Genomic DNA, 22,638 nt, shown 5'->3' on the forward strand with positions numbered 1-22,638 from the left:
TGATCGGCCCCTAAGATCGATAGTAATATAAACCTAAAAGAAATTAAAAAAAAAAAAAGATGTATAAGTATAGTATAAGCTATCCAGACAAGACCAACGTCTAATCTTTCGCCTCAGGACCGGACACAACAGAATGAGACAAAATATGTACCGGAAGCTCAAAATTTGGAACCAGTGAAATCTGCCCATGTGCAGTGTCACCAGAGAATGCTGACTAAGTCATTCAAACCTGCTCTCTTTACCAAGAGGCGCAAACAAGACACTGGCCCCCCCCCCCAACACACCCCAATAGAAAGAAAAACTATATGGAGAGCTTCCTGATTTGGAAACCCCTGCGCAGTTCATCTCATGTATTGGTCTACTCACCTGAACGCTCCAACACTATAATGAGAACGAGGAAGAAGAAGAATTCGGAGTTCTTAGGTTATAACTTACCCAGAATGCAGCCTGATTCTGGGTGATCGTATCCCATGACGCACTCCCGGCACGCTCCTGAAAATTTGTCGCAGTCTCTATCTTTGCATTTGGAACACATGTGCTGGCAATGGTCACCAAAAGTCTTGAGTGGACAATCCATGGAACAATACTTGGTGTAGCAAGTACCGTTTTTCACTTCATAGGACGGCCCTTCGCAATTACGGGCATTTGTTATTCGCAAACAGGTCCTAATTAGAAGTAAAATAAGATTTAAGGGTTTCATTCATGCCTATTACAGACACAATTTATGTAACGTAAAGACTTTCCTTTAACTCTTTCCCTCCTAATCGACGATACCATCGTTGATTTGACCTCATTAAATTAAATTAACGTTTAATCTCAAAAAACTTTATGTTATATAGAAGGATCATGCATTCCCCTTTAATTATAAACCAAATAAAACATTTTTGTTATCACAAAGAAGAAAGCTATTGAAGCGTAATCATAATAAGGTAGTGAAATGAGCGAAATGAAGAATTCCGTGTGAATGTGCACAAATAATTACGGAGGGAAAGAGCTAATATACCTTTCCATTTATACCCGAATATCGTAGTGATTTCATATACACTTGGCCATACTAGAAAAAAAAAAGGCTGTCAAAATAAACACCAGAAACTAGTTAGTTTTTTTTTTTAAATAGGGCATTGTACAGTTTGACCCCCCCCCCCCCCCTTTTCTATATGTTCTCCATCAAGAGCAGGGTATTGGATGTGCCCTGAACTCAAGACTATTCATGCTAAAATTTTCGCACACTTATTTCTTTTCTCTGACAACATAAGAATCAATAAAAAAAAAGAATTATTTAATTAACTATTGGTAATTAATTATTTTGTTTGGTATCGAACAAGGGAATGAAATGGTACTTGACTGATGTACTGGTATAAGTTGAATTATTCCACTTTATACTTTGCAGAGAAAAAAAGTCGCTTTAAAGTTTAAAACTAGCAATAGCTAACTATAAACCTTCTATTTTCGCTGGCACAGTGGTTAGTGTGTAGGCTTGAGTAGACATGAGACCTCGAGTTCGAATTCAGATCGTTTAACTCTGGTTTATAAATTCACTAAAAAAGCGATCACGGTTACATTTACACAGATACACCTTCGTTCTGCCCCTTCCCTATCCCTTTCCCAACAGATCCAGACAAGTGATAGGATCATAGCGTATTGTGAAAATCTAAAAGCATGAAATAGCGCCAAACAAAAACAATTGGTAAAATATTTCTAATCACACAGATTTATTATTGTTAGTCTACATCTATTACAAGCTTAAATGCATGACTGATTTAAATTAATTGATAAACCTAAGCTTAAAATAAGCTTTTTATTTTAAATAGATATTTTCTTGTTTTTTTTTCTGTCTGTATTTATTGTGTTATTGTATGAGTATCACGATCGGTAATAGGAATGGACGCCTATGGTTATCAAGTATAAGTACACATTTATGCATGCCCGATATCCTTATGGAATGTTTAGTACAATAGTTCTAGACTGGCCGTTATGTCAAGGTGAAGACATGAATTCGACATAGCTGGGTTATTTATAATTACCTATTTCTGTAGAGATCACGGAGCGAGCAGTTATACACACAATGCCACTCGGACCACTCCATATACTCGTAGTCACCTGAACGCAGACACACACAGTAGAGAGAAAACAATGTTCAATATATAAATAGAGTTCGAATGTTCTCTTACAATGGAAGATGATTACATCTGAGCAGGATGGTGTGTGTGTGTGTGTGTGTGGGGGTGACATGAAGGCAGTGGCGTAGCTAGGAATTTTTTATCACTGAGGGGCCAGGGAGTTTGACCTCTTTAAGTAATATTTAATATTTAATGTAAACAAAAACACTCCTTTGGAGTCCCCATCAAATGGGGGCCCGGGGGGATTTTCGCATTATTTCCCTCCTTCCCCCCACCCAAGCTACGCCACTTCATGCATGTTTCAACCCCTGGATAGCTGAGACCATATTCTAGAGCGCAAACTTCCATTAATTTTCATTGTGCACTTTAAAAACAATGAAGAAAGAGGGGGTGGGGGCGTGTGATAAATGTCAAACAGATTGGAGGGAAAAAATATAGTCGGTGGATCGGGTCTTGAAACAAATGTTGGCAAAAGGAAGGCTGCATACACAATTATGAGTAGGCCACTTGAGGTGTGTGGTTAGTATATTTAATGTTGCAAAATGAATTATATCAACTTCCAATCGTCTGCTAACTAATGTTAGAAAATGAATTATACCAATTTCCAATCGTCTGCTAACTATTGTTAGAAAATGAATTATATTAACTTCCAATCGTCTGCTAACTAATGTTACAAAAGGAATTATATCAACTTCCAATCGTCTGCTACGCATTTTAAACACGTGATTTCTCCAACTTCTCATTCTTGGGCAACTTGACACTTGACACTATTACTCATTGATCCTTACAAAATATGAATCGATCAAAATATTTACCAGTTAGGTGATGAAATAATTAATTTTGCTTGCTATCTTAGTATGAAATTTAACCTTACAATTGAGAGACATGGCGGTAGACTGATATATACTAAATCTAGACTGGACATGGAGACTTTTTAACACAACAAAAAATGTCGTGAAAATTTTTTAGAAAGTTGGATCAAGGCGTTGTTTTGTATAGTAGTTAAAAGAAGTAAATGCTATTTTTTTCAACCCTAACCTATGTAACATATAATTTAATTTTTAGATCTAGATCTAGTAATTGAACATCAAAAATAAGAGTACTCTCGTCTCGTAATTATTATTTTACAATTTTTAGATACATAATCTTCTTTATCAAAAGACTGAATGCAACACTAAATTGTGATTTTTTGTGTATTTTTGATAATGAAAGCTGAAAATGCCTTTTTTTTAACACTCGTAGATTTAGCGTTTTCCTTATTGAATGACACCCCCAAAAATAACAATAACAGGAGATTTTTTTATGTGTTTTCTAGAGCTGTTTAATAATTTCAAAAGATTTCCAGGACTTTTCCGATTTGCAATTTCAGGAGATTTCCAGGAGCTACTGGAAAAGCATGAGGCCGTGGGAACCCTGTTAATAATAAGCTATAATGGTTGAATTTAATAATTTACACCTAGCATTAGTGCTTGGCCTTGAAAGTGTGGTGCCCACCTCGGCCGCATAGGTTGCAATGGCCTAAAGCCTGCCCTGATTAAGACATATTTATGAAAAAAAGTTGATTGTGGGATGAAAAGGAGGTGGGGAGATGGTGACGCACTGAGCTAACCGCACCAGGTGACACCGACCCTAGTGACGCCATGGCGTTTTAGAGGTAATGAAGATTAATATGACTTATCTCAAACTAGGTGTATTAAAGTGTATATCTTTAAAAAAAAGTACTTTATTACATGGAGGGTAAGCAAAATAATACCTCTAGGGATCTTAGATGTGGACAGCTCAGAAGGAGTCGTCCAGGTTCGATCCTCAACTCTATCTTTCGTTGTATATTCTGCTGGCAGCAGATGGAAGTCATATTTGATCAAGTGTTCAAAGCCTGTTAGAGAAACATATAGCGAACATAGATATTAATATGCATTTAAAAAGCGATCAGGGTTACTTTCACCCAGATACGGTTTTATTCTCCCCCCCCCCCTCCTTTCCCAACTGGTCCAGACAAGTGATAGGATCATAACGCACTGTGAAAGCTAAAAGCATGAAATTGCGCTAAACTAAAACAATTGGTAAAATTATTTCTACTAGCACAGATTTATTAGTTCAACACTTCAAACATTCTGAGTATTAAGTGGAACATTTTGCTTATTTCCTTAAGAGAGATTAATTCACGTGGTGGCTTACTAATTAATTCTTCCAGTAGTTCATTAAACACCTACTCAGCCCTTGTGTTCCGCAGAACACAGTTTGGGAAACACTATTTTAGATCTATGACAGATTTAATGATATGACTGATTCAAACTATTACATTTAATATAAGCTTTTCTAACAAAGTCTTTGTCTATTTTGCTTGTTTAAAAATAAAACACTTACCCTGAAATCTATTTTCAAGTGTTTTATATTCAGCCCCTGTAGATAGAAATGTGTACGTAGATCCATTTAGAAAACATCTATTGTTTAGTGGAAGTTGTTTTTTTTTTTAACTCTTTCTCTCCGTAATTATTTCCCACATTCTGGAGGAATCAACGTTGGTATCGTCAGTTAGGAGAGAAAGAGTTAAGGCAAATAAATGATTGGTAGTAATAAGCGTGATTTATTAAAACCCAAACTTGAAACGAAATCGATAAAAAAAACTTCTGTCGTGAACATGTTGTATGTAATGGACAGAAAGATGCGTAAAAACTGATGCATTCAGTCAGGGCCGGTCCTACAGGTTGCGGGGCCCTATGCGAAACGGATTGTGCGGGGCCTAATTTGGATTGTGATAAGGATAATAAGTGAAAATTCAGATTTTGTATTAGAAAATAAATTCGTGTTTGCATTTTATTCATACTTTACTAAGTACAAAATCACTGTTAAATTAAGTTTACGAGCCATCTACAATAGATGGTAGTTTTGCAACAAAAAGCCGATAAACATTCAGATCTGCCTTTTAGATTTACTATCGACTCGCAAAATATCGCTTTTGTTTTGTTTTTTAAGAGGTCAAGATAGATTTAGATCTATATTTGTATGCCAGTGACTTGACTATTGAAGTAAATTAAGCATGTGAACTTCTTGTTTTGGTTGAAATTCGCCTTATTGTTACATTTTTACTAAATGAAAGCTGACAATGCCTTTTTTTTTTATCGCGAGTAGGATTGGCGTTTTCCGTATTGAATGACACATCGAAGTGACAATTTTGTCTGTTTTAATGTTTTAAGATTTGCATCAGTTTTCAGAAGATTTTAATAATCTCAACACATTTTCATGACTTTTTCTTATATTTTATAATTTCAGGACAATTCCAGGAACCCTTTAATAATAAGTTAAAATGGTTTAATTTAATAATTTACACCTAGAATTCGCATCGCGCGGGGCCTATGAAAGTGCGGGGCCCACTGCGACCGCATAGGTTGCAGTGGCCTAAGACCGGCCCTGCATTCAGTCATGCATATTAACCAATGACTTAAATTCTGCCAAGTCACTGGTTTTCCTGGCTAGCTCAGGCAACCCATTCCATGCTCTAATAGCACTAGAAAAGAAGGAGCATTTGTACAAATTTGTCCTAGCATATGTAGCGAGGAATGTGCCTCTGATGTATATGTAAAAAGTCGGAATGTGAGTGTGTTTTTATTATAGTATAAATAATCATACTGGTTCATGGTTAAGCATGAGTTACAGGGAGCGAGGAAATAAATATGATCATAAATCAGGAGTCAGGGGTTCTTTTATGTTTTGAGAGCCAACAGTCATTCATCATGTAATTCTTGATTTTGAAATATCTTGTAACTCTCAAGAGTCCGTTGGTCTTCGTTGAGCGACTATGGGTCATTTTACAGAAATGAGACGAAAGCCTGGGTATAAGGTATGGTCGGAGCGATGTCGCCCACACATCGGTTACTTCCTCTTCACACAGCTGAGGGGGTGAATATAGAATGGAAGCTCCCCGTGCTTAGTGGAGACCGCATAAGGGCCACTGGTTGTATTTTTATCTTTATACTGAAGTTCTGAATGATATTACAAGTGTAATACATTGAGAATAAAACATGACTGTATTCGGCTTAGAGGTAAAGTGCCTGGATTCCGAACTGAAGGGTAAAGACTGCGATTTTTATCTTCGTGGTCTCTAGGGCGCCTCTGATTCCACCCATCTCTAATGGGTGCCTAACATTAGTTGGCAAAAATAAAGGTGGCTGGTCCTTGTGCTGGCCACACGACACCCTCGTTAACCGTGGCCCCAGAGTCAGATAACCTTAACACCATTTGCCCTATAGGTCTGAAAGTAGGAACATTACTTTACTCTATTCGACTATTGATATCTAGTATAATGGATTTTTGTAATGATTGGTTTCATAGCTAGAGTTTTTATTTTAGTCTCTGAACCTAATTATCATCATTATCCATTCATGAAAATAAACCTAAAACTCTCGAGTTTATTAAGTGTAATATATTGAAAAAGCTTTACTAATAATACACTTTCCAATATTGTGTGTCGCTTGGAAAATCTCTATACCAGCTACGCAGACAATTTTAAATCTCACTCTCGTTCTCTTATTTATTTATATTTTTATCAATTATGCAAGCAGTTTTTTCATAACAATACATCATTTTTACAACTATTCACTATTAATAGTAACAAACACTGGAGGCTTTTGAGTAAGGGAGACGAATGTTTACCATTTTTCTAACACATTTATGCAAATGGTTTTAAATTTTTTGGTAAAATTTTTTTTTTTTTTACAATTGTATAGCTAAGTTATGTAAGTTCTGTCATACTTAAAAAATGTTCAATTTTTTTTAAAGAGAAAAAAATCTATTTACTATGCAAATAAGTAGGACATAATTTAAAACAACAATTAATAAGTAGATTTTCATATTATTCCGGGACATTCATGGGGTGAGCATGGGATGCAAAACTAAAGGATTCTTTTTTATACAGAAATGATGTATTTTGAGGATTTGAATAAGAGATTGACCCTTAAAACAATTACATTAATTAAGATACTCATTATAAGACATCAGTTAGGTTCACATCTAACTTCACATTCACCTTCACCTATCCATTGGTCTGCTGGACCTTTGGGGCACCACACAGGCTCTGTCCACCTTCTTTCTCCATTCTTCTCTGTCATTTGCCTTTGATAGAATTTCATTATGATATTCTTTCTGAAAATATTGAGACGTGCTTTTTACCTGCCTGGGTGGACCACTTCTGATAGAATTTAATACCGATATTCTTTCTGAAAATATTGAAACCTGCCTGGGTGGACCACTTCTGATAGAATTTAATACCGATATTCTTTCTGAAAATATTGAAACCTGCCTGGGTGGACCACTTCTGATAGAATTTAATACCGATATTCTTTCTGAAAAGATTGAAACCTGCCTTTTTCCTGCCTGGGTGGACAACTTCGGGGGCCGATTTTGAGTTTGTATTTCCATAAAGGATGAAGCATTTTTTAAAATCTTTCTATTTTAGTCCTAAATGAAAGGAGTCGACCACTTCCTTCAGATCTGTTCAGAAACAGTGGTTTCATCGGTGCAGGTTGTCTTTAAGAATCGTGAGTGTTTTGGAAAAGCTTCTTTCATGAAAATGTACTTTAAGAGATGGTAGCTGTGAGTGATATACGATGCTTCTTGAATTAGTCTATTTTGTCTATGTTTTGTGCCAGTGAAGTATTACCATACCAGCAGGAGATGACAAAGTTAATTAGACTGCTGACGGTTACTGTATAGAAAGGTTTAATTATTATTTTGTCGATTCTAAGTTTACTTAGCTTTCTAATGTACAAGATTCGTTGATGATTTTTTTGTGTATATATTTCAAAGCACATAATAAAAATTCCCCTTTCAGACATTGTGGTCTATAGGGCAGATAATGTAAAGGTCACCTGATTATGTGGCTTATGGTTAACGAGGGTGTCATGAGGCCAGCACAACGAACAACCGCCTTTAGAGCTGGGTGCACTCAAAGACGCCCAAAGATCCCGAAATTAAAAATCTGAGTCTTCACCAACATTTGAACCCGGAAACCCCGTTTCAGAAGCCAAGTGCTTTACCACTCAGCCACCGCGACTCCAAAGCATATAATACTTAAACGAAATGAGACGACATATATTTTGAATAAATGAAAATAGACAAAACTTAGATACTCACAAAAGAAAGTCCCTAAATCTTCGTCAACTGCAGTGTCATCTTTAACCAAGCTTCCGTCATCATCTATAAATAAAACATACATTGAAGTTATATATATATATATATATATATATATATATATATATACATCATTGGCGTAGCCGGGGGGGGGATCTGGGGTTAAACCCCCCCCCACCCCCGAAATGAAATCCCTCCCAGGGGAGGTCGGAATTTAGTGACTGACATTTTGCTTTGGTTTTGTTTATTTTAGGTGAGATTTTAATACTAAACCATCACTTGCCCCAGTGCAGCCAAGGAGGTTTTAAGTTCAAAACCCCCAACCAAGGGTTTTGCAGTTAAACCCCCTCTTCTATAAAACAAAAATAAAAAAATAATGCAAACGACAATCCCCAATTTCCAAGAGCAAAGCTAAGGAAGATTAAGATTTTAAAACCCCATACGAAATTTACGATACCCCCCCCCCCTCTTCAATATAAAAAAGCAAAGTACACAAAGTTCTACGAGAGTAGCCAATGAGGTTTTGAGTTTAACGCCCCCTTCAGCGGGGTTTGATGCTAAAAAATACCTCTTCAATATAAAACAAACGTAAACTACACACTAAAATTCTTTGAGCGTAGATAAGCCAATGGGGTTTTTGAGTTTAAACCACCCTCCGCAAGATGGCTTTTTTAAAGTTTAAAACCCCGCCAGATGGCTTTGAGTTTAAAATCCCCCTAATGAGAGTTTTGAGGTTGAAAACCCCTCTCTTCAATATTATTCTTACGCAAACTACTCTCACCAAATTCTATGAGCGTAGCTAAATGGGGTTTTGAATTTGTAAAAAAAAAAAAATAATCCAGAGATTTTTTAGTTTAAAACCCCTCAGCAGATGATTTTGACGTGAAAACTATCGTTTTCGATATAAAATCTAAAGCAAACTACAGTCACCTAATTCCAAGAGCGTAGCCAAGAGAGGTTAAAAATTTCTACCAGTGGCTGGGCTACACTAATAAAGTACATGAATTGTCTGCCAAAATTGAAAAAGCACTATATGTGCCTCAACAAAGATAGCTAAGAGGAATTGTAGCAGTCAGTTATAGAGATCGGGTCTCATTCAAGGGAATCCTATGCCGAACTGGGAGTCGACTCCTTAGTAAGGTTGTGACAAAGCGTAGAAATGAGGTTTGCGGGACATGTTCCTCGACAAAAATGAAATACGCATTCAAAGAGTTGCGATGACATAGAGGCCATTACGAGGATAGCGCAGACAGGGACATCCTAGTACAACTTCACGCCACACTTTAATGAATGTCCTCAGAGCAGGTGGGAAGAGACTTCAGACATTGCCAATGACAGATTTTTGTGAAATCCGATTTCCGCCCAATGAGCCGTATTAGTAGGAATAGCACATTAAGTTTTTTAATAGCAGGATAATGCATGTAGTACCTCAGAATATGTATTTTTTTTTGGCTTTCAATACCGGAAATAGTGCTGGCGGCGGAGCTTCGCCCCGCGCTAGGGAGCTCACAGCGCTCCCCCAGACCCCCTTGCTGGCAAGGGGAAGGCTACAATTTTTCCAATAACTCCGGGAAGAACCCATTCTCAGGTACAATAAGCATCTTCCGAAAGAATGAAGAGTCAGAATGTAATAAAGATTAATTGTATATAGACACACACACACACACACACACACACAAATATATATATATATGTGTGTGTGTGTGTGTGTGTGTGTATAATTTATAAAAAATACTGGCTACGCCCATGATATACACACACACACATATATTACTATTGTTGTAACTCTGCTCCCGCGCCACACTGATGGTTCGCATCAGAGCACCAGGGGAGTAGGTAGGAATTTTCCATCATTAAGGGGTTCGGGGGGCTTGACCTCTTTGGGGGCCCTGCATTTTGCATAATAATACATTCTTTATGTAAAAAAACACTCATTTGGGCCACCCCCCTCAAGTGGAGGCCGGGGGGATTTTTAATTTCCCTCTTCCTCCCCCCACCCTAGCTACGCCACTGCAGAGCACCATTTAACACAAGCAAGAGAAGACATGTTGATTCGACAGGAAGTGGGAGGACTGTTGTAGAAATGGTGAAGTGAAGGGAGACAAGCTAGAGTAGTGAATTAAAGTTGTATTTTGTTTAAACTGTTGAAGATAATATTTCACTTTGCTATCTTCATACATCTACAGTCAGTCCGAGATATATTTTCCCAATAAAAATTACGTTTATTTTTGTTTTAAAAAATAATTGCACAAAATTTATTAAAGTTTGGAATTTAGAAATAAAATTTAAATTCGTTTAAAAAGAAGTTCGACAAAGTTTCACACAATTGCATATATAAATAGATTACATGTCGGTAATAAAAGTTGAAACTCCGAAGGAAACTTAGGCTAGAGTCGGCTCGCCGAACAGTCGGCACACAAAGTGTAGAAAATCCCATCAAAAAAAAAAAAAAAAAGGGATTAAAAGATGTATCTCTACCTGCGCTAGACCCACCCTTTTTTCTCTGATGGATCGGTACCATGACTTTTAACTGGTACGCTTATGAAATGGGAGAGCGGAAGAAACAGGAAAAGTGAATGTTTCTTTCCTTTTTTTTTATGGAACATAATAATAATCCAAAAAATCTGATTCGTTTAAAAAAAAATTAAACGTAAGCGGCATTATAAAACAAATAGGACGCCATTCTTGCTTTGAGCCGCGAATAAAAGGTTGTTAAACTACGCATAGAAATTGGAGGATCTATTGGAATGTATACCGAAATGAGACAAGAAAATGAGTCGGTGGTTAAATAGCTACAATGATAATTGATGTTCACATTTTAAGTAGAGACGTGAAGCCATTCTTTCGACGCGCAAAAACAAAGTCCAACTTCATATATCTCATTAAGAGATACATAGGTTTCGAATAAAATTGTTTCATGTCAATTTTATTTCGTATTTATTTTGTACCCTTTCGGCCTTGTGGCCCGCGACACGAGTGTCGGAATAAAAAAATGGCCCGCCGGTCGAATTAGGTTGGGTATCACCGATCTAAGTGGATTAGCAGTATGGAGCACCAACCTAAAGTCTGTATATAAACTGATTAGCATGTGCTAAAAGCTTGAAAATACTTACTCAAATCATTCTGATACTCCTCGTCGAACCACCCATCACAGTCGTTGTCTAGTAAATCATCTTTGGTCATTACGTTCTCAGTTTTGTTGCAGTACTTTAGTTGGGCCAAGAAAACAATTGAACGTTCAATGTTTATTTTAAATAAGGCAAGAAATGTATTGATAGAATCTATAATTTCATGAATGTAAAAAAAACAACAACAAGGTTACAAAGACAGTTAGTGTAGAAACAAAAACTCATCCAGGCAGGTGAAAAGGCAGGTTTCAATATTTTCTGATAGAACGTCAGAATGAAATTCTATCAAAGACAAATGACACAGAAGTATGGATAAAGAAGTTTTTTTTTTTTTTCTAAAGCATTTTAGGTGGAATTAGGTCAATTAGCTATTTTTTTAGCTCCATTCATAATATTTTTTTATTCATGAATTCATACATTCGCTTTACTTATAACATTATTATTTTCTTTAATTGTCTCTAATGCACTATATCAGTGACTATATCAACAGTATGGAAGTTAAGAACCGCGGGCAGCGGGTAATATCTGTCTAGTATATATATATATATATATATATATATATATATATATATATATATATATATATATATATATATATAATAGCTTTTATATAGCGCTACTTTCATGCTTATAGCATGCTCAGAGCGATATGGTCCAATCTCATTTACGGACCTGTTGAAAGGGGTATCTGGGAGAAGTTTTTTTAGGCGCTCAGTAAACACAACTCTGCTCGAATCAGGTGTCGAACTTCGAGCCCTATTCAAGCCGAGCCATGTACGCAAGCGTACTTTGCCTCTTGACCACGCTTCCCACAAAAAACATGTGCTCAAAGTTTCAACCTGATCATAGAATGGGTGTGGGAGAAAAAACGTGACAGACAAGACTGAGTTAATGTAAGCTTTGTGAATATGGGCTTCAGTCTTAACAGGAGGGTGTACTCCTTGCTAAGGGATAGCCATACAAATACTGTCCCTCACGGAGCCCAGCGGCGTGGTTCTGGTAATACGCTTGGTTTCTGTACAGCGAGATATCTAGTGCAATTCCCGACATACGCTAAGGAAGTAAATGTAGATTGTCGTTGTACTAGTCACGTGACACCCTCATTAACCGTAGGCCATAGAAATGGATCCGCGCGGTCTAAAAGAGGTACCATAACATCTTAAGGTAGGTCAACAAATGAAATCAACGATTCTACTGAAGCGTGGCTAAACGTAGGTCAACCATTGAAATCAAAGATTCTACTGAAGCGTGGCTTAACGTAGGTCAACAAATGAAATCAAAGATTCTACTGAAGCGTGGCTAAACGTCGGTCAACAAATGAAATCAAAGATTCTACTGAAGAGTGGCTTAACGTAGGTCAACAAATGAAATCAAAGATTCTACTGAAGCGTGGCTTAACGTAGGTCAACAAATGAAATCAAAGATTCTACTGAAGCGTGGCTTAACGTAGGTCAACAAATGAAATCAAAGATTCTACTGAAGCGTGGCTAAACGTCGGTCAACAAATGAAATCAAAGATTCTACTGAAGCGTGGCTAAACGTCGGTCAACAAATGAAATCAAAGATTCTACTGAAGCGTGGCTTAACGTAGGTCAACCATTGAAATCAAAGATTCTACTGAAGCGTGGCTTAACGTAGGTCAACCATTGAAATCAAAGATTCTACTGAAGCGTGGCTTAACGTAGGTCAACCATTGAAATCAAAGATTCTACTGAAGCGTGGCTTAACGTAGGTCAACAAATGAAATCAAAGATTTTACTGAAGCGTGGCTAAACGTCGGTCAACAAATGAAATCAAAGATTCTACTGAAGAGTGGCTTAACGTAGGTCAACAAATGAAATCAAAGATTCTACTGAAGCGTGGCTTAACGTAGGTCAACAAATGAAATCAAAGATTCTACTGAAGCGTGGCTTAACGTAGGTCAACCATTGAAATCAAAGATTCTACTGAAGCGTGGCTTAACGTAGGTCAACAAATGAAATCAAAGATTCTACTGAAGCGTGGCTTAACGTAGGTCAACCATTGAAATCAAAGATTCTACTGAAGCGTGGCTTAACGTAGGTCAACAAATGAAATCAAAGATTCTACTGAAGCGTGGCTTAACGTAGGTCAACAAATGAAATCAAAGATTCTACTGAAGCGTGGCTTAACGTAGGTCAACCAATGAAATCAAAGATTCTACTGAAGCGTGGCTTAACGTAGTTCAACAAATGAAATCAAAGATTCTACTGAAGCGTGGCTTAACGTAGGTCAACCAATGAAATCAAAGATTCTACTGAAGCGTGGCTTAACGTAGGTCAACCAATGAAATCAAAGATTCTACTGAAGCGTGGCTTAACGTAGGTCAACAAATGAAATCAAAGATTCTACTGAAGCGTGGCTTACCATCTTGTTAATATTGGAAGAGACGAAACCAGCTGCATGCATGTATGTGCCGTCCACACTGACTCCGTGCATGTAACATCCGAATTTTGTTTTGAGCGAGTACACAGTGAAACCATAAGTTGCGTCTACTTTGTATTCAAAGACATGCCATCTCCCCAAATCGCTGAACATAAGTATCTCTGGGTTGATACCTTCAACATTTCTGGGTTTAAGAAGAAGAAACAAGAACACTAAAATAATCATAAAACAAAGCTTATAAAAAGTGTAATTGTATTACTTTGGAAAAGAGTAGGGAAGAAAAGGGAGAGAGAGAGGGGGGGTGTTCATCATTGCACATGTTACCTTGATGGCTTTTTAAATGTTGTGAGTCAAGGATTGGCCTCTTTAGTCACACAAGAAGTTGCAAAGGGAAAAGAACATCTCTCAAGACGTACAATTGCCACAGAATATAAGATTTAAGACTTGAATTCAAAACTCGAGTGTTCAAGCTTCTCGAGCCAATTACACTAACCAATATGCCAGCGAAGTGCTTATGAAAAAGAAGGGTTCATACTGTGAATTTCAAACTATTGAGCGGCGACCTAATACACCACAGTGTCTACACAAAGTATTAGGGGAAATTAATTCAACATATACCACCACATCTGTCAAGTACAATTTCTTTCCTTTGCTCGATACAAAGCAAAATAATTAATTGCCAATAGTTAATTATCTATTTGGTGTATTATTTTAAAATTGATTTTTGTGATGTCAGATTCAAGACAAAGTTATATTCTATCCGAGATTGGGTGTGCGAGAAATAATGTGTACACACTTTTTACCAGACAGACAGACCGAGTGAGTTGATATAAGCTCTATCAAAAAAAAAGAATTATACCAACTATGTCGGAAAAAGGAGCCGTGGTGGCTGAGTAATAAAGCATTTGGCTTTTGAACCAAGGAGCCATGGTTTCGATTCTCGCCGAAGAATAAAATTTTGAACTTTGGGATTTCAAGGTGCCTTTGACTCTACCCAACTCTAATGGGTACTTTTATAGGCGGTTGGTCGTTGCGCTGGCAATATGATACCCTCGTTAATCGTTGGCCATGGGGAGTTAACTAGGTGTACGCATTTACCCTAGAATCGGATTAGCCTCCGATTGGTTGGTGTAGACTGCCTTGATGCTGGAACTGTAAATGGTTTTCACAACCAAAATGAGGTAATGGTGCATTTCTACGTCTGGCACTCTGTCAACAACATAACATTGAATTTATATTTTATCAATTTTGCAAGCTTTGGGGGACAGTTGTAATCTTTAAATAGCAAGAATTTTGTTTGTGTATAAGGTGTACAGAATATGAAAGTATTGATAAAGCTAGCTGTTTTAATAAAACCATATAATAACTCGTGTGTACTGATCAGCATTGCAGAATCAATTTGCAAGCTCTTGTAGCACAGAGTACTTTTATTTGGTATTCTTGTTGGCAACTTTGATATATCAACATGGAGTTATTAAAATAGTCTTAGAATTTGTCATGGCCAGATGGTGTCTATGGGGATACGCTCCCGTTGTCTATAAAAATACTTTAATAGATACATGCGTCTCATATACTAATAGCCTCTGACAACCAAGTCCAGCATCTGGCCTTCTCGTGTGGCTTTAGATAGATACTAATCCCGGCGAAACTGCTCTTACTAACAGGTGAAGGGGTGAAGGCGTATACCTGGCGCCACAAACCAGGGAACTTCTGTCAGATGGAGCTCGTAATTCTAGTTATAAATTATTAAATTAAAACATTATAACTTATATATAATAACAGGGTTTCCGCGCCTCCCGATACAAAAAAAGTCTTGGAAATCTCCAAAAATTAAAAATCACATGATAAATAAACAAATTAGTCATTTTGGGGTGCCAATCCTACTCGAGTAAAACAAAAAATGGCATTTTCAGCTTTCATTTAATAAAATTATATTGCAAAGACGAAATTAAAATCTTAATTTTGACATTATGCTTATCCCTTACCCAGACTGTGCCCGTTTCTGTTTCGCATAAGGGCCCGCAATTATTAGGGCCGACCCTGTCTCCAATACATACGTGATTGTAGATACTCACATACAGTCATACATATAAGTGAAGAGCTCTATCGGTACCATCATCAGCAAGCTGGGACCGCCATTGCCTTTGCCGCCGATACAGCTTGAATTTTGAGCATAGCCGACTTGGACAGGGTGAGACGCTATCAACCATCGAAACTCAGCGTCAAACTGGATAGTTGACAGAATGTGCAAATATTCCTTGAAAATTGTGTTAGTTTTTGTTCTACAATGAGGTGTTATTTTTTTTTAAAATAACAAAGCTTATATCAACTTACTTTATTAGTCTGTCTGTCAATAAGTCTGTCTGTCTGGAAAAAAAGTTTGTACTTGTTATATCTCCCACACCCATTCTCGGATCAAGTTGAAAGTTTCCAAAATTATACAATGGCATAGACGAGACATGAATCTAATTAAAAAATTAATCAATTTATTACTGACAATTACTTATTTTATAATAATTTATTTATTAGTAATAACTTGATTCGAGAATGTTAAATGGAAGAAATAACGTGTACAAGATTTGTGCCAGACAGACAGACAGACAGACAAACAGAGTGAATTGATAAAATTATTTGTAAAAACAACTTGATACCTGTGTCTCAACCTCAAACTTGAGATGTTCGAATGAACAAATGAGATAATTTTTTTTAAATTAGATTTTGGAGACTAAGAAGTTAGATGCTAATAAGCGAAATGCCTCTTAACTGGATATGCAACTATTTTGATGATTGTTGCATATTTTAGGAGTGCCCCACCATTTTGAGACGGGGGCCATATATAAATAGGCGACTTGCGTGTTCCGTGGATTAAGAAATGTTGCATATCTTTGTATCTTTCTGAGTATTTCCTTAGATTGTTACAAAGCTTATTTCAAATAAGATCGTCTGACTGTCTTTCTGTCTGTCTATCTGTCTGTCTCATAAAAAGTTTGAACAGGTTTTTTTTCCTCCTATTTCCCACTCTCTTATCAAGTCTAAACAATTATTCATTAGACCTGACAAGACATGCATCAATAATAAAAAAATTCTCCAATTAGTTAATTAATTGTTGTGGAATAATTGGTTTGTTTCATATCGAAATAAGGGAAATTAATGCTACTTAATGAGAGATGTGGATGTATTTATCCCCTTATTACGTTTTGACACGTTTTTTCTCCCACTTCCCAGTGCCAAATCAAGTTGAAATTATGAATAATTATTCATAGTCGATAACAATATACGAATCAATCCGAAAATTAACCAATCATTTAGTACTAATTAATTAATATTGTTTTATATAACAGAAAGGGAGCTAAACCCTGTAATCGCCAGATAAATGGCAGTAACTAAAGGTTATTTTAACTTAGATAAGCTTTGGTTTTAAAAAAGTTTAATTTTTTCTTTAACTTTGTATTTTTCTGTAGTCAGTGATTGTCAGAGTGCTACTACTCACAGAAATCGACGAACCCAATCCTTCGAGTTGATACTTTTGATAGGTCGAGTCTGTTTGGTCAACTGATATACCGACATGAATGGTTGTCATGGCGCCTGTGCTGGACGTAATGATGTAGAAACCTTTCGAGTCTCTTCCGGCCGCTTTGAACAAAATAAAATGTCTGCCGAAAGTCTCTGCTGGCAGCAGCATTTCTGAAAAAAAAATTAACAGAAATAACTAAAGACTAATAACAAAACAAGTAAAAGCAAGTAAAACCAAGTAAAGCAACTACGAACAAATCTGTTTGTCACGTAGCATGAAGCAGCTATTGCAATAAATTTATTTTTAGTTTTCAGCAACCATCTACAAAGCATGGTCAAAGTTAAGTGTCGACGGGTTCTTGGAACAAGCTTGCTTTCTTAGAACAGAAGCGGGCTAATTAATTCCATAATAAGGAGCAAGGTTGGTTAATACAAAGTGTTTCAAAGGACGGGGAAAGTCAGTTGTAGTTGAGAGCTTGAACGAAGAGAGTTAACTTGATTAATTTGTATTGTACAGTGTGTGTATTTTATTAAAGTAATTCCTAGTTCCAGAACTAAATCTTTGTATTAATAATAATAATAATAATAATCTTTATTATCCGTAAGGAAATTTGTCTTACAATTTGTGCATTACACCAAACAAAAAACATTATAACTATAAGAAACCAAAGTGTACATTCACACCAGACTCACTCATAATTTACATGTGACAAAGTTTATACCAGATTGTTCTTATTTAATGATTTGATTGCCAGGGGAACAAAAGAGTGTTTGTGTCTGTTTGTCTTTGCTATCGGTGTCTTCGTTGTTTGAATTAATAGTTTTACATTTGAATCTCCCGTATAAAGATATTACTTGAGCGTTCAGTAATAGTTTAAAATAGAAATCTACACTCAATTATAACATAAGAAACGCATTGTCTGATCAACACAATCTTATCGTAACATCCAAACATCTTCACATCTATCGCTCAAATAGAAATGATCGTTACACGTTTTTTTTTTCCTCAAAGGCTTTCTTGATTACTTACAAGATCAATTTATCATTTAGATATCAATTACGACGATACATTTTTACATTTAAAATTGATGCTTTGGATGCATAACTCCAAGCATTATCGTTGACACCTGAACTTTGACTCAAACCATCCGAATACATTTCTCATGGTTACGTGACTAAAAGAGGCTTGCCACGGCTACAAGTATTCATTTGGCATATTTGAAAAATTGTGTTCCTATTATTAAAATTTTCATGCAATAAACAAACATTTGTTCGTATAAAAAGTTTATATCAGCTCATTCTGTCCGTCGGTCTGGAGCTTATATCAGCTCATTCTGTCCGTCGGTCTGGAGCTTATATCAGCTCATTCTGTCCGTCGGTCTGGAGCTTATATCAGCTCATTCTGTCCGTCGGTCTGGAGCTTATATCAGCTCATTCTGTCCGTCGGTCTGGAGTTTATATCAGCTCATTCTGTCCGTCTGTCTGGAGTTTATATCAGCTCATTCTGTCCGTCGGTCTGGAGCTTATATCAGCTCATTCTGTCCGTCGGTCTGGAGCTTATATCAGCTCATTTTGTCCGTCGGTCTGGAGCTTATATCAGCTGATTCTGTCCGTCGGTCTGGTAAATTATTCATCGACAGACAATTCATAAATCAATGGTTACTAATTAGATCATTAATTACTGGTAAGTGGTAATTCATTATCTAGTTTAATAGCAACAAGGGAAACTAATGCTTCAATATTCACAGATATGACTAAAATTGTTGGGTCTAATCCCCTTAAATAACTGTTAACGCTATTTCTCTCCCACGCATTCTCCGATCAAATTGATACTATAAACAATTATTTACTGTACCTAACAAAACACGAATCAATAAACAAAATACTGAATTAGCCAATTAATTTTTGGTAATTAAATATTTTGTTTGATATCGAAAAAGGCAAATAACTTCTATATTATTATATTCTGTTCTATTTTATACTATTATATATTCCATATTAGTCTATATTATTATTAAGCAAGGAGTGCTTCCCCTCTAAAATATTTTGCTTGTTATGTTGTTTAATTGAGTTGTCTCATCAAAATTGAAGATGATTACATCCTAAGCCTATAATCCCCGAGGACGGTTGGGGATGCCGGAGGGCGGGGTTCGAATCTGGAACCAACGAGACGATAGTCCAGAGCGCATACCACACTACAACTTTACTTATAACTGTGTAATTCGAAACTAACCTCTGTTTTGACTTTGAAAAATTTGGTATGATTCGTTTTATTCAAGTTTAACCCAAATGTTTCACAACTATGCTAATGAGGTGCTTAGGTCTATAAAAGATTGTATAGTTAGGTATTGGTTCTTTCAAACTTACTTTCAAGAGGAAAAAGACAAAAAATAAGAAAAAGTAAAAAAAAAAAAAAAAAAAAGGGGGACTAATTCAACTTATTCCATCACTTCAGTAAAGAACAATTTCTTTCCCTTGTTCTAGATACCCATCAAAATAATTAAATTATCGATTTTTGTGTTGTCAGGTAAAAGAAACAATGGCGCAAAATTTCAGCTTGATCTGAGAAATAACGGATACAAGCTTTTAGCCAGACAGACACGCACACATAGACAGACAGACAAAAAAAGGGTTTAACTTTACCTGCAACGGTACTGCCCCTTTCACTACTGGCTAGCTTTGAATTGTCCACCTCCTCACACTCACGAGCTTTTGTTACGCCAATACAGTTTCCTACCACGACTCCGAACGGAGCCCCCGCCTTCAAGCTTGAGCCTCAAAAAATAGAATTGTACATTTCAGAAAACAAAAAAAAAACGAAAACTAGTTTCATTTGGTACATAGTCACACAAGGCCACTCGCAACACATCAGTTTCATTTAGTACATAGTCACACAAGGCCACTCGCAACACATCAGTTTCATTTAGTACATAGTCACACAAGGCCACTCGCAACACATCAGTTTCATTTGGTACATAGTCACACAAGGCCACTCGCAACACATCAGTTTCATTTAGTACATAGTCACACAAGGCCACTTGCAACACGTCAGTTTCAGTTAGTACATAGTCACACAAGGCCACTCGCAACACATCAGTTTCATTTGGTACATAGTCACACAAGGCCACTCGCAACACATCAGTTTCATTTAGTACATAGTCACACAAGGCCACTCGCAACACATCAGTTTCATTTAGTACATAGTCACACAAGGCCACTCGCAACACATCAGTTTCATTTGGTACATAGTCACACAAGGCCACTCGCAACACATCAGTTTCATTTAGTACATAGTCACACAAGGCCACTTGCAACACGTCAGTTTCAGTTAGTACATAGTCACACAAGGCCACTTGCAACACATCAGTTTCATTTAGTACATAGTCACACAAGGCCACTCGCAACACATCAGTTTCATTTGGTACATAGTCACACAAGGCCACTCGCAACACATCAGTTTCATTTAGTACATAGTCACACAAGGCCACTCGCAACACATCAGTTTTATTTGGTACATAGTCACACAAGGCCACTCGCAACACATCAGTTTCATTTAGTACATAGTCACACAAGGCCACTCGCAACACATCAGTTTCATTTAGTACATAGTCACACAAGGCCACTCGCAACACATCAGTTTCATTTAGTACATAGTCACACAAGGCCACTCGCAACACATCAGTTTCATTTGGTACATAGTCACACAAGGCCACTCGCAACACATCAGTTTCATTTAGTACATAGTCACACAAGGCCACTCGCAACACATCAGTTTCATTTAGTACATAGTCACACAAGGCCACTCGCAACTCATCAGTTTCATTTAGTACATAGTCCCACAAGGCCACTCGCAACACATCAGTTTCATTTAGTACATAGTCACACAAGGCCACTCGCAACACATCAGTTTCATTTAGTACATAGTCACACAAGGCCACTCGCAACACATCAGTTTCATTTGTTACATAGCCACACAAGGTCACTCATAACACATCAGTTTCATTTAGTAGATAGTCACACAAGGCCACTCGCAACACATCAGTTTTATTTAGTACATAGTCACACAAGGCCACTCGCAACACATCAGTTTCATTTAGTACATAGTCACACAAGGCCACTCGCAACACATCAGTTTCATTTAGTACATAGTCACACAAGGCCACTCGCAACACATCAGTTTCATTTGGTACATAGTCACACAAGGCCACTCGCAACACATCAGTTTCATTTAGTACATAGTCACACAAGGCCACTCGCAACACATCAGTTTCATTTAGTACATAGTCACACAAGGCCACTCGCAACACATCAGTTTCATTTGGTACATAGCCACACAAGGTCACTCATAACACATGCGGTACATGAGAGTTCATGAGACATTCTGCTCGGGGTTGATCTTTCTTGCACAAAACGAAACGCGTTTTTTTTAGCAGCTCCCACTGTCTTCACCCTTATATTACCCCCTCCTCCCGGGGGTTGGCCCTAATCTTTTTTTTTTTTTTAAAGAAAAATCTTTACTATTTCTGTTTAAATAGATATAGCTTATTCTATATAGATCATTCAGTCGTAGAGCGACTGTGGCTCATCTCATGTGCCTGCGGATCCTATTTTGGAGAGACACTCCCTTCACCAATCATCGCAGGTTATGGCGACTTTCGATTGGTGGTAGAGGAGCCGGCCATTTTTTTCGTTTGGCACGCTTTTCTTCCAGAGCTGAGGCCCATTTTTTTTTTCACTGTCCATAGTTTTCTTGGCCACTGTCTCTCTCCATCTAGTGCAGTCTAGGGCTATGTCTTACCGTTGGTTAGTATCAATGTTCACTGTTTTGAGGTCCCGTTTGATTACATCCATTACAACTAGAGACTCGTGCTACAGGTATCAGACGATGGAAGCTAAGTTTGAAATAACAATGAAGTTTATAACAAAAAAAACGGACCTATACCTGTAATATCATTGCGAACAGCTGATAGGCCACAACTGCTAAAGGCAAATGCCTGGAAACTAAAATACAAAACAAAATAATACTTGTGTTATTATTGTAAATAATATATTCAATACAAGTAATACACTCCTATTACAATCTACAATTTTCAAATGAATGGAAATACGATATCAACTTTCAATACAAGCCAAGTATAGAATAATTTTTAAACAAAAACAAAGCTTATCTAAGGGAGAGAACCGCAAAAAAATCTCTACCATATCTCTACCAAATATCTCAACACTAAAGGAAAAAGTTGTCCTTTTTTAAAAAAATTAAACAAAATTGATAAACTACCACTAGTAGATTGACTAAAAGATTAATTTTGTTTTTATTCATTCGTGTATTGTCATCTACTATAAAT

The 22,638-nt window shown here is 36.9% G+C and overlaps 1 protein-coding gene across 3 annotated transcripts in view; it reads right to left on the minus strand.

The window, feature by feature from the left end:
* The window catches only part of LOC106058234 (uncharacterized), a 62,407-nt gene that overhangs the window by 21,596 nt on the left and 18,173 nt on the right, over positions 1 to 22,638 (minus strand). For all 3 annotated transcript variants that reach the window (XM_056017731.1, XM_056017730.1, XM_056017732.1), the window contains exons 7-18: positions 22,236 to 22,294; positions 19,937 to 20,068; positions 17,271 to 17,464; positions 15,856 to 16,007; positions 14,879 to 14,989; positions 13,763 to 13,964; positions 11,363 to 11,456; positions 8,253 to 8,315; positions 4,488 to 4,523; positions 3,874 to 3,996; positions 2,025 to 2,100; positions 436 to 665 (exon numbers count right to left, since the gene is read on the minus strand). In XM_056017731.1, coding sequence (XP_055873706.1) covers positions 436 to 665; positions 2,025 to 2,100; positions 3,874 to 3,996; positions 4,488 to 4,523; positions 8,253 to 8,315; positions 11,363 to 11,456; positions 13,763 to 13,964; positions 14,879 to 14,989; positions 15,856 to 16,007; positions 17,271 to 17,464; positions 19,937 to 20,068; positions 22,236 to 22,294 — 1,472 coding nt within the window. The remainder of the gene's footprint in view (positions 1 to 435; positions 666 to 2,024; positions 2,101 to 3,873; positions 3,997 to 4,487; positions 4,524 to 8,252; positions 8,316 to 11,362; positions 11,457 to 13,762; positions 13,965 to 14,878; positions 14,990 to 15,855; positions 16,008 to 17,270; positions 17,465 to 19,936; positions 20,069 to 22,235; positions 22,295 to 22,638) is intronic.

This window comes from Biomphalaria glabrata, chromosome 18 (assembly GCF_947242115.1).
Source record: "Biomphalaria glabrata chromosome 18, xgBioGlab47.1, whole genome shotgun sequence".
Lineage (NCBI taxonomy): Eukaryota > Metazoa > Mollusca > Gastropoda > Planorbidae > Biomphalaria > Biomphalaria glabrata.